The sequence below is a fragment of the Ciconia boyciana genome, chromosome 23, assembly GCF_034638445.1.
Source record: "Ciconia boyciana chromosome 23, ASM3463844v1, whole genome shotgun sequence".
In the NCBI taxonomy this organism is placed as follows: Eukaryota; Metazoa; Chordata; class Aves; order Ciconiiformes; family Ciconiidae; genus Ciconia; species Ciconia boyciana.
In genome coordinates, this window is record NC_132956.1 from 2,354,904 (window position 1) to 2,367,573 (window position 12,670).

At 48.9% G+C, this 12,670-nt stretch overlaps 1 protein-coding gene across 1 annotated transcript; it reads left to right on the forward strand.

The window, feature by feature from the left end:
• Window positions 1-107: 107 nt before the first annotated feature.
• Window positions 108-5,135, forward strand: YOD1 (YOD1 deubiquitinase). The gene is made up of 2 exons (XM_072844776.1): window positions 108-369; window positions 903-5,135. The coding sequence occupies exons 1-2, from the start codon at window positions 162-164 to the stop codon at window positions 1,607-1,609; spliced, it is 915 nt and encodes a 304-aa protein (XP_072700877.1). The 5' UTR covers window positions 108-161; the 3' UTR covers window positions 1,610-5,135.
• Window positions 5,136-12,670: the final 7,535 nt, after the last annotated feature.

Consider the following 12,670-nt stretch of genomic DNA (forward strand, 5'->3'; position numbering starts at 1 on the left):
CCGCGGCGCGCTCCCGTCGTCCCCTCATCACGGCCGCGGGCTCCCCGATTGGCCGCAGCCCGGCCAATGATGGGGCGCGGCGGGAGGTCTCGCGAGAGTGGGCGGGAGCGGAAGCGGCCGCCGGCGGTCGGTGGCGGCGGCGCGGGGCGGCCCCGCCGAGGATGCTGCGGCTGCGCTGCAAGGCCCGGAGCGGCACCCACCCGCTGCCCGGCCTCACGGCCCACTCCCGCCTCCGCGACATGCAGGCCGCCCTGGCCGCCCTCACCGGCGTCCCCGCCCCGGCCCAGCGCCTCCTCCTCGGTTTCCCGCCGCGGAGCCTGGACCTCAGCGACGGCGAGCGGCGGCTCGGCGACCTCGGCATCCACTCGGGTGAGGGCCGGGCGGGCGCCCTGGGCCTGCGCGGCGGGGGGGGTTGGGCGGGCGCCGGCGCCTTATGCCTTACGCTGCCCCGCCGGCTGCAATTACCTTAATTAAAAGAGGCTGCGGCCCAGCACGCCCCTCGTCAGCCGGCTGTCGGGCCGGTTCCTCCTCCCGGGGGGAGCTGTCAGCACCCGGCTCGGGAGGGCCGCCTGCTCGCCGGTAGCCGCGGTGGAGGTTTTGCCCGCGTCGCGGGGGTGCGGAGGGAGAAGCGCGGGGCTCCCGCGGGGCTGGCAGGGGACGGGGACCCGGGACACCCCAGGTGAGTACCCCGGGGCCTGCCGCGTACGCTCGGGCGGCGAGCTGTGGTGCTACCGGCTGTTCTGGCCGAGGCTGTTTGCCACCGGGATACCGCGCTGCAGGGGAAAGCAAGCGCCGTCCTTAATAACAGCAACGCAACCGCGTTCTTCTCTTTCAGGAGCAGCAGCGTCTTTAACTCCCATCTGCGTATTTCTCTCAATTCTTCCTCCTTCTGTGTTTGACAGGCGATACGCTCATAGTTGAAGAGGATACGTCCAAACCCAAGAGCGACTCGCCGGTAGTTGCAAAAAGAACGATGTCTAACTCAGTTAGGGAAGCCGTGCCAGTGCTTGCGAGGAGGGTTGTTCCGGCAGATAACTCCTGCCTCTTCACCAGTGTCTACTATGTGGTGGAGGGAGGCGTTTACGACCCGGGTTGTGCTCCAGAGATGCGCAGCCTTATAGCCCAGATAGTAGCAAGTGATCCTGAATCTTACTGTGAGGCAGTTCTAGGGAAAACTAACAGGGAGTATTGTGACTGGATCAGAAGAGAAGAGACTTGGGGAGGAGCCATCGAAGTGTCCATTCTATCCAAATTTTACCAGTGCGAAATCTGTGTGGTGGACACACAGACAGTCAGAATCGACCGTTTTGGGGAAGACGCCGGTTACACTAAGCGGGTCCTTTTGATTTATGATGGGATTCATTACGATCCACTTGAGCGTAAAATCCCCGACTCGGACGTTCCTCCCCAGACCATTTTCTCCACAACTGATGATGTTGTTCTTGCGCAAGCATTGGAGTTGGCAGATGAAGCCAGACGGAAGAGGCAGTTTACCGATGTGAATCGCTTTACGCTGAGGTGCATGGTGTGCCAGAAGGGACTAACTGGACAAGTGGAAGCCAGAGAACACGCCAAGGAGACTGGACACACCAACTTCGGAGAAGTGTGACATCTGCATGAGGATGGTTACATCGACTACCTCACCGATCCAGAATAAAATTCTGGATTTCCAGATAAGCTGTATGTAATCATAAAATTCCGTTCACAAAGCTTGAAAAGCATATTAACTTAACGATGGCCAAGACGCACAGGTTTGTTATGGTTAGTGACTTTTCCAAGGGATTTGAAATAGGTATCTTCTCGCATGCTAACTTATAGTACTTTGGCAGGTGGTATACACTGGCAGCTAAAACTCGATTTCTGAAATAATCTTCTCTTTGTGTATGTGATCTGAGCAGACATACAAAATCAGGCTTGTTCAACACAAGTGTAAAACCTAGCCTATAAGTTGCTGAATTAATCCCTGTATTATGTTTTCAGGCTAATTAAATTAATCTAAGGGTTTGGGAAACACGTATCAGCATTACTTATACTAAGAATTAGACTCTGCACATACAAGCAGTTCTTGCAGGGGAAACTGCTCATTTGGTGCACAATTTCTATGGAAAGAGTATCTCCAAAGCTGCCCTATACTATGTTACCATCAGAAGTAGACTGTATTGTTTGTGTGAAGTCATGGCTTTAGAGAAAGAAATGGCCTCTAAGCTTTAAGATAGCCTTCTTTAAATTAATGAGTAGATGGTTAAGTGTTGAATAAACTTATTAATCCTCCGTAGGTAGTTTTTAGTTGCTTGAAAAATAACTATCAACCCCCTGGTGTTTACACTGCATCAGAACATAGGCATGTTTCTTGAAATACTTTGGATTCTTCTTCATAATAGTATCTGAAATTCTGGCAAGAGGGAAATACAGTAGTTAGGGAAGTGACTTAATTTGCATCAGTTAAATACATTTAAGCAGACTTTACTTGGGTATAGCCAATCTCACGGCCACAGTGTTACTAAGCTGTACCAGATTCAAATACTGTAAATTAGCACTTTAAGGTATAGTTCTCACTCTTTGCTGGTAAAAAGTTTTGCTCTTTTTAGAAGGACAGAGTGCTAACCCAGAAGGGAGGCTTGAAGTTTCTTCATCTGCATTCTGCCTTAATGTGTTTGATTTGTCACCGATGACTGTTCAGTAGCAAGACTTTAATTCTGATAATGAAGGGTGCAGTTTAAATTTGAGAACAAAATAAACTGCGTAAACTGCCCTACTTCTCGTACTGTTCAGAATCAGGGAAGTTGAAATTGGTTTAATATATCTTACCTCACAGCAGGGTTGTGAGGCTTAACAGTAAGTGCTTTTGAGGTCTTCTTTTAAAAGGTGCTGTAAAGGTGCATATTACTGAAAGGGATTTTTTTTTCTTTGAAATGCCTGCAACACATACTTGTCTTATTGAATTTTAAAATATTCTTAGCCTGCTATTCTTCTGTTACTCTGTTTTGAGTTACCCTCCTTGCACTTTTACAAATGGGGAGCAAGAACGTGCATCTTTGGACTGAGACAGAAATAAACCCACTTTCCAAGTGGAACCTAAGATATAGTTTTAAAGGCCTCTGTTTGTTAAGGCATCTGGCTAAACTGGTGCCACAAAAACTTCTTTTCTATAAAAAGCACGTTTCACTGAAGTTCTCAGCAGAGGCTCCCAGTTGGACCTTGAAATACAGGAGGGTCTTATTGAAGAAGGAACATAATTACATAAGTGCTTTGCTGAATTGAGGCATGAATAATTAAGTATAAATAATAGAATCACCAAGAGCACTATGGACCAGGTTTCTTTTTAGTTCAGTATTAAAATACGCATGAGCATTGTTGGGAGTTTCCTATAGAAAGCCACTTAGCTTCCAGTGTTAAACCCCACTTTGCTTTTAGCCTATCATTAGGAGAAAAAAAAAAATCCCAAACCCAACATTAAAACCAGCCCTCTGGAAGCTTATAAACCTAAAGAAATACCTGACAGTTCAAAGGAACTTGAAGATTACACTGTGTTATAACTACTTGAGATGAAATACTGTCTAGGAATGAGACCAAGAGACTGTCGATCCTAAGTTGTATTATCAGCTTTCTCACTGAAGCAGTGAGACGCCTTGGACAAGGAGCTGATCCTCACCATTTGCCATCTGTAAAATGGGCGTAATACCTACCTCAGAGAGGTGTACAAGGTGACTGTCTTTGGGTGTCTTTGAAACAGAAGTGGAAGATACATATTTATTGTCTGCCATGTTTGCGAATGCATTGACTTTGGGGAGCAACACTTAGATTTTAGCTTTGTATCCTGGATGGATTTCTGAAAGCGTGTAAAAGGGGGTTTTTTTGGTATTTCTCAGTTGCAGTATTTTTAAAATTAGCTTTATTTCATCCAGAGTGTTTAGCTTTGTGATATCATGTTTGCATTGGAAATCTGCTAACAGAGAATCAGTTCCATTTGAGGGAAATGTGTCAATATCACTGCTTGGATGTTTTCTTTCATTGCCTAGAAAATAAAATCTCTTTGGTTAAAAAACATCAACTGAACTGCTGTAATTCATCTTTGTAAAAGTTGATACTGTTACACGCTGACAAAATCATTCAGAGAGCAAGTAACCTGTGATATTGACTGTGAGCTGGAAAACCTTATGTGATTCTCCTGAACTCTCCCAAACAGAAAGTATCTATCTACGTTATTTAAAATGTAAGATATGGGTACATTTAAAGTACAACTCCCTTTTTTCTAAATGTTGTAAATGGTAGGGGGTTTTTTAATATCTTTTTACCAGCATTTGCCTGCCCTTAATGATACAATTGCAGAAGTATCACAGAAATGGCATCCTGGTACTAGTAGGATGAACTTCTGAACATCACTCATACATTTGCACTGAACTGGTATTAATTGTACAGCAAGATGTTAGTTACGGATATTTTAGAATAGAGGGGTTGTGGGACGTAGGCTGCGGTACTGGCAGGGAATAACCTCACCTGGCCAGACCAGTCCAGAAAGCCTGTAAGATACGGGCCTACGGTCTTACCATTACTCTTATTCCCGTTCACATTTAAAATGAGCACGCGTTTCCTTGCTGAATACTTCAGCACAGAGGTCAGTAACTAAATGGGCCCTGGAAACTGAAATTTTTGCCTTGGAGGTGTGCTGAATAAAAGCTGGGTTATTGGTATTGTTTTACCAATCTGTGCAGTTCTGGATCTTGAATTAAATAAAGAATTCTGGTTTCCTGGTGCCGGTCTGGCTGTTTCACCAGCACTAAATTCCTTCTTTAATTAAAGAAGAGCCTAACACTAATCATGTGGCCTTTCACAAACATGTTCTATTGTATGAAGAGATACACATCTCATGGTTGTAACAGCACTTTCAAAGCTTGTCCGAGCTCACACGTTGAGCGGACATTGAGCAAGGACTTTCACCGATGTAGGCCGTGCGTGTTCCCATTGCAGTAAAACGAGTGGTGTTAGCAAACGTTTCTAAAAGTCTTAGTTACCAATGTAATTCAGTGGTATAGCGTTCCGTTTTGTGTATCGTCAGTCCAGACCAGTTGCTATAACATCCTTCCTTCAACACATGCCCTGAATTGCAAAAATTGTTGATGCACCAATAAACGTGACTGATGCATGCATACTTGTTTGGTGTAGTCTGTGCCTCTTGAATTTCAGGTTTGTGCCCCGTTTGCTGGTGGTCACCAGTGCGTTTGAGGTCTTCACACCTATCCAGTGCAGTCCTTGAGCAGTTTGCACCTGTTTTCCCTCTGCCTCATTCCCTTTTTTCCTTGACTCCATCATTCCCTTTTTTACTTGACTAAGAGACAGTCATGGTGAGAGAGGAACGTGGCCTCGCACCCTGTTCAGGATGAAGCTTCTTCACTTTCAAGTTGTTCGACAATAACTTTTTTTAATAGTAAAAATATTTCCTCTGTGTAATTAGAGCCAGGTATCAAGAGGAGCAACTGTGAAGAGAGTTTTACATACCTCCAGAATGTTTTATGCATTTAAATATATAGATCATTAAGGGGATGGGCTTTAGGAAGACTTGGGTTCGGCAGCACACGTATCTACTTCATGGATGCAATTGCCTGAAAGATCGATCTCGGGAGTAAATCAGTAATATTCTGAAGTTTCTGAAGGACAAACTTAATTCCTTAGTTCTGGATAAACTTACATAAAAAGAATGATTGCTGGGGAGAGGACTGAGAAAAGGAACATCTTGTTCCACAGTACAGAACCAGTATCTTAAATCTGCACCTCTTCGTGTCCACAGTCACAGCAGAGGCCACTTGTGCCAGTTTGGGAAGAGTGTCTCCTGTACCCATCCCGCTTCTTCTAGAGACCTGTTCAAGGATATAACAGTGCTGCAATCATGACCGGCCCTGGGGCAACAAAGCCACCATGAAACCGCACTGGCAACACAGGAACACAGCGTTCATTTTTATAAACATTTTTTACCTAAGCAGCATTACCTATTTGCCCTTCTCGACTTTTGAGGAAGCAGGAGTGAGAGCACAGGCACGAATGAAGAAAATGCAGAATTTCCTCCCCTGACTGCCTTAAACGCAGAAATCCACGTATCGATGGGTTGTTTGAGAAATCAGACTGACACCCAGCTGCCGAAGCCTCTGCCTGTGGCAGATTTCGCTGCCCGCGGCGCAGGCAGCACCAGAGGGCAGCTCTGGCTCCTGCCCTGCGCGAACCCCCCCGCGGGTAAGCCCTGCAAACCTCTCCCTGGCTGGGAAACTCTTTAATAAGAGGAGCAAGAAATGTTCGGGTTGCCATTTTGAAAATTACAACTCTTTATCATACAAATTAAATGTCTGCCTGCATTTTGAATGAAGCTATGCATCCAGCTGTAAACTGCCGTCAGGTTTTGCTCTGCTCTGGACTGGGCAGGATAAAATTACTTCAAATTGGTCTAAATCAATATTGGTTTTTTACTCCTCTGAGTCTGAGCACCAGAATGCTTTCTGTAACAAAAGAATGCAAGAGGGGAATTCTTGAAATTAGGTTGTCCAAGATTGCAGTGTCCTTGTCTATTATTTTTAATTAAAGCCTTGGGGAAAATGTTGGGGAATTGTATTATACCGCAAGAGCTGACTCCTCATTTCTGATGCAGAGTTAATGCTAACCAAGCTATGGAAACAGATCACCTCAGTTCTCTACCGCTTTTCTGTAAAATGGGGATAATAAATAGGGTTCCTTGCTTAGTTCCCAGCCATATTAAGATGTGATTATTTCTCTCAACTGCTGTGTAATACTAGGTATTAACTACCTAGTATTTTTCATAATTGATTTGTCAGCATACACGCAATTTGGTCCAAGGAAAGTGTCCAACAGTCCTACAGAGTCAAATAAACGTCGTTACATTAACAGGTATCTTATCGGTGATGCCGTATGGATGCGTTTCCTTCAGGGCCAGGACTGAATCATTTATGTTCTTTTGTTTATGAACAGGGTGAGGCACAACAGGTCTGTTAACATGCCAAAGTCCTTTCACGGCTCTGCAGTTTTCTCTGCATCATTTGACTACCTGCATATACTTCATGCCATATGTATGAAATCACGCTTTATTTTGGGTTTTAGCTATTTATAATCGTTGGAGAAAGAGGAAGGTGGAAAAAGAGCAGGTTCTTTCTGGGCATCTGATTCACAGAAGCTCAAGACTTCTCTTAATGGATCATGACATTTTCCTGACTTACGCAGAGCCCTTCAGGCAGCAAGCTCTGCCTATTTTATCGCACAGATATAAGTCCTTGTGCTATCAGCTCGGTGCTCTCAGGACAGAGTTGCCCTGGCCTGGAGCGGTTGCTCATTCACCCTGTGTTTGCATGTACAATAAGAAAATACCTCTGGGTTTGATTTGCTCCCTCCTTTAAAGCAGGATCAGGACTAAGCGCAACTTGACAAAACCAGCATGAATCTGACTCTGTTTAAATTGCAGCACCATCCAGCACGACACCAGTTAACGCTTCCAGAAGCGCTTGCACTAAGTCCTGCACTCAGCTCTGCAATCACCGGCTGTTGCAATGCCCAGGCAGCGCTGGGGCTGGTGCTGCTGCTCCGAATGTGCCGCGTTCGCATCTCTTACCTCTGCTGCAGGCCGGCGCGGGAGAGCGGGGCTGGCTGGGGCTCCCAGGAGCCTCTGGCTTGTTGATTTACTCTGCAAGGCACATGTCCCCTTTCGTAACAGTGCACAGCTGGGGCTCAGCAACACTGGTGGGAAACTCCGTGCTTCCTGGCTCATCTGCTTGCTCCCCATCCTACCATGGCTTTAAATAACTGATGTTTCCACTTCCCTGTTCTGTGTAGCAGGGAACACGCATTGCAACATAACCTTTTTCTAAAAAAAAAAAATCATTGAAACATGAAAACTTGAATTAATCTGGTGGCTGTATCAGTTCTGAAACTTTGCTGCAGGGTTTCTGCTTGGATATTGATAGTTATTCAGTGAGGAGCACCTTGCAGAGCAGATACAAGTCTATGCTGTGTGTCGGGGGGGGGAGCAATGGCCTAAGCATTGTTTATCAGAGAGAAAAGCTCTAATTTTAATAGGAGAGCCCAAAGTCGGGGTAATAATGAGTCACTGTGGTTCTTTCAGCTGCTTCTGCAGCACCACCTGGGCAGATCGGGTGCTGGGGCTGGTGTCACCCAGTGCTGCACAGGGTGCTGCAGGTGGAATAACTGGGCTCTTCTTTACCTTCCCCCCCAGAGAGAGGCAGCAGAGGTGGTACCCTCGTCCTCGGAGGAGGGAATGCTGCCGAAAGAAATGCCCCTTCAGCAGTTTCTGAGAAGGTGTCGGTGTGAGTGAGGAGGGTGGCTGAAGTGCAGAGGAGTGTGACGGGTGTCTCGGGGGCTTTAGCTTTACCCAGGCTCTAGGACTCGACCTCAAGCTGCCTAGCGAAGAAGAAAGAGTTTCCAGCATTAGAGAGACGGGGCATGAACCTGCAGAGGGGCTCACCGCCTGCAGGGAACGATGCCAGGAGGGCGAAGGGAGAGCTGCAGCTGGGCAGTACGCACAGAACAAGCCCCAGAGCTGCGCATGACCTGGGCACCCCCTCCTCTAGCACGCAAATAAAGCTTACTGGTGAAGCTTCCCTTCTAAAATGTCTTTTTACCCGTCTTTGTAAGAATCTCCTTACAGCATACAGCAGCAGGCGGCAAACTTTTGGTCTCTGGGAAAGCTTTGGTGATATGCAAGTACATACCTGTTCTAGCAACAACCTGTGTTTTTAGAGGCGAGAAGGAACCGGGTCCTACCCTGAGCTGAGGGACCTCATGCACAAAACCACCGAAGAGAATAAACCTGTTGTGGGGTAACGCGTTCAGCAGCACACGGCACAAACACCCAGCAAAGGACTTAATTACTACGTACAAAGGCGCTTTGGTCAGGGCTGTACGTTCAGCTCCTCCGCATGTCAGCGAGCAGCTATGCGGCAGAACAGGCTGTCGGATTAAGGAGTCTCCGGCGAAACCCGTGCTGAGGACATCAGAGGAGACCAGCCAAGCCGGGAAGTGAGTGAGCTGGGTGGTACCGAGTGGAGCTGCCCGCAGCCTCCCGGGCACGGGGTGCCGGTGCTGCCGTCCGCCTCTGCAGCTGCGCCTCTGCCTGCGCTGCCTGCACCGGGCTGGCTGGGAGCGAAGCTACTCGGGCAGGGCTGCGAGAGAGCACGGCACGCAGGGACCCGGCTACTTCAGGTCAGAACGTGAAGCTGTTTTAGGGGCTCAGCTGTGCTGTGACCCCAGCCCGGAGCAGTAAGGAACCTGCCTTGCACGGGTGCGAGATGAGTTTCTCTCGCCCCGGTGCAGCAGGCTGCAGGTGAGGGGCCGGGGGCTCGCCTGTGAGCGCGTACCTGCCGAGCACCCACCTGCCAAGCACCCGCACAGCCTTATCTCCGCTGGGGAGGCGAGTTAATGTGTAACCTGGCTGTGTTTGGTTAGCCCAGAAAAGCAAAGAAATCCTGGGATAGGCACGGCCGGGACAAGGATTTGGGCAGCGTGGAACGACGGACGTTCTGGTAAAAAAAGAAAAAAAAATTAATAATCTATATTTCTTCTTGTCATTTGCTTTCTGTCCTTTTCCTACTGAATGGGCTGCGGGCGAGGGGCTGAGTGCCTCTGCCCGGGTGGGACGGGGGGCTCCGGGAGCCCGCGGGGTTACAGACGTGCTTTGCTTTGCAAGGGGAAAGTGGTGGAGGTGTCACAGGAGGTGGCACCAGCGAAGATGGACGAGGTGGTTTGAAGGTGGTGGCGGGAGGAAAGCTGGGGAGATCCAGCCACTGCCGGCGGAACGGCTGGGAAAAGTCGTGCTCCGGACAGCAAACAGCTCAGGCAACTGCGACGTACACTTGATTTACTTGTTTAAATAGGAAGAACTATAGATCTGCTGCCGTTGTCTCCTTTCACCCCGAGGAGGGATCCATCCCGCTGTGCCGCTGCAGAGCAGGAGCAGCTGGGACAGAACCTGCAAACCATATTTTGCTTTGTTTTGTGTTTCGAGCTGGTAGGGACAAAGCCCTTTGCCGGCAGCTGTAAGGCAGAGGGGGTACGGCTGCTCTGCCTTAGACAGCAAAAAACCTGAGGTTCTTTAACTTTGCTGGAGAGCTGCAATAGATACTTGTAGTAGTACTGGGCTTAAAAGAAAGTAGCCTCTTCATATAAAGCAATTAGCATTAATTGCTACCCAGCACCTCTTTGATGTTTGAGGGCTCAGTGAGCTTTGTAAAGGACAGTTATGGCAGCTGCCACAACAGCTGTGTGAACTGGCCTTTTATTTTAGATTAAAAAATAGCTTCTTCTAAAAGCATTTTTAGTGGGGGAAGATATATACACCATTGAAAAACAGCTTTTTCAAGTACCACGTCTTTTAATTTAAATGCTCAGTCATATTTTTAGTTTGTGGCTGAACTGCCATGTTATTCAGCAAAAGGAAGGAACTGTAAAATCCTTCTGAATCATAAAAACTGGGATTTTTCAATACTGATTTTCCCCCTTTCCCGAGTCGGATGAATGCGTTAGAGCCATAATCGCATCAGAGAACTAGTGGGCAGGAAAATGACCTTCTTGTTTCTGCGTAGATCCTCTCCAGCATCCGACGAGCTCCAAGCTGAACTTTGCCTCCCTGCGAGCTGGGGCTCAGCGGATGCCAAAGCCTTGGCAGCTGCTTTATGTTCCTGCAAACGCTGTTTGAACAAGAACAAATTATTTATTCCAAGGGGCTGACGATGGTGGGCATCCTCACGGAGTAATTAGCTCCGTCGCGACCCCTGATCGGAGCTGGGGCACGCTGCTGCTCTCCCGCCCCCGGGGCTGCCTTGCACAGTGGACGCTGGCTCCAACCGGCTGCTCCAGCTGCAGGCGTCAAGTTCGAGCAAGACTTTCGCTTCCCCAGGAGTGTTTTGCTCTCTCGAATTTGTGCGGCAGGGCGGGAGGCAGCGAGGAGCACTGCAGCAATCCTGACCACGCAGGCGGAGCCTCTTGCTGCTTAGAAGTAGATTCATATTTCATGTTGCAAATGTTTGGTGCACAGCAAAACCGTGCGGCTTGCAGAAGCCTAAAAATCCCCAAACTCAATTAGTGTCTCAGCTTCCTAACAGCTAAAAGCTCTGGCTATAAATTTATCCAAATTCAAAGAATCAAGGGTATTGCTGTTCCACCGCTTACTGAAATGTAATTTAAGCAGTAAATAATGCAAAGCTGAGACTGAAATGTTAAAATCCTCCTGCATAGAAGGATTGGATCCGTCAGGGCGTGGGTGTTGAAATCTGATTTTTGCGGCATATTCCAATTACAAAGGAATTCTTTCAGGGTCTTACACTCTGAACAAGCATCCAGTTCTGCTCACTTATCGCTAGATCTAATTCCTTGATTCTGCTACAAGGAAAAAAAAAAAAAAAGGCAGTGTGTTCCTGCGTGCCATGGCCAGGTTACAGCACAAAGAGCTCCTCTGTCTTCTGATGAGCAAATCCTCTTAGCGTGGGTCTGTGTGTGTTGGAGGGGGTGTTTGTTTTGCTGCTCTCATTAGCCTCCGCAGCCCAGTTCTCCTCTCCCAAAGAACGGGCAGTATGCACGAAGAAAACACGTAATCGGTGGTGTCAGTAAACTTTGGAAGCTTAATGATTTACATCCATAAGTAATTATGCCTTTTGTAGGCTGCCCAGCCTCTCCCCGCAGGCAGCAGAGCTCTCTTGGCCAGGCACCCTGCGAGTATAACTGGCCCCTCCGCCGCCTGGGACCCTGCTCCGGGAAGGTCTCGCTGTTGGGAACCCCGATGGCAGGTTGTTTGTCAGGCAGCTGCTACTGCGTTCAGGTCCCACCGGTGTCAGGGGTACGGGCTGCATCCAGAAGAGCAGCAGGGGTACGTTGCCATGAGCAGAGGGGGACGCTGGGGTGCTGCTTGCAACACCCCGGGGTGGCTGGAGACACGGCACCTCGCTGCAGCCTGGGCACATCTCCCAGCGCTGCCCTGCTCCGTGCAAGCTATGCCAGGCATGTGCCCAAACACACCCAGGCGTGCCCCAAAGGTACACGGGCACCTCCCCGCGGCCACGACACCTCCGTGGCCCCCGAGGAAGGGTGGCAGAGGAAGCTCTTCGCCAGGAGGAAGCTCACAGCAGAGCAAAGCAGAGCACGGCAGCGTTTCGGGTCAGCGCGTTCGGAAGTTTGAGAGCAGTTCGGCCGCGTAGCTGGCAGCAGTGGGTGTGCTGGAGGGAAGAGGGCCCACGAGGCAGAGCTGGGCTGGGGCTCGCATTGCGAGGGGATCACTGCTACCGAGCCCTGAGGCTGTGATGGGCTTACAGCCTCTTCCTTCACTCAGGAACCACCTCATCCACACCTCTGAGGGGATTAGATAACCACCAACGTGAGATGGCTGTGGACAGGCGGTCCAGAGCTTACTCAATTTCCAATTCTTTTGGGGAAGTCTTCAGTTCCAAGGATCCTTTAAAAAAGCCCAGCTGCCCCTTCCCTGGAGAGAGCAGCCTAAGAACAAGCACGTTTGCATCCACCCAGCAGCTTCGCCACCCGCCTGCCCTCGCTCCAGCTGAGCCAGTGTGTTTGCATCACCCCGGGAGGGTCTCACAGCCTAACGCCTCTCCTTTCTTCCTCTTCAGCCGGGATATTGCCCCCCGCGGCGGACGCCACGGCAGCCTGTGAT

Excerpts from the sequence above, each read along its gene's own strand:
- YOD1 (XM_072844776.1), top strand. The coding sequence starts at position 162 with ATGCTGCGGCTGCGCTGCAAGGCCCGGAGCGGCACCCACCCGCTGCCC. Across the intron at positions 370-902 it reads CGACCTCGGCATCCACTCGG|GCGATACGCTCATAGTTGAA; the intron begins GTGAGGGCCGGG and ends TGTGTTTGACAG.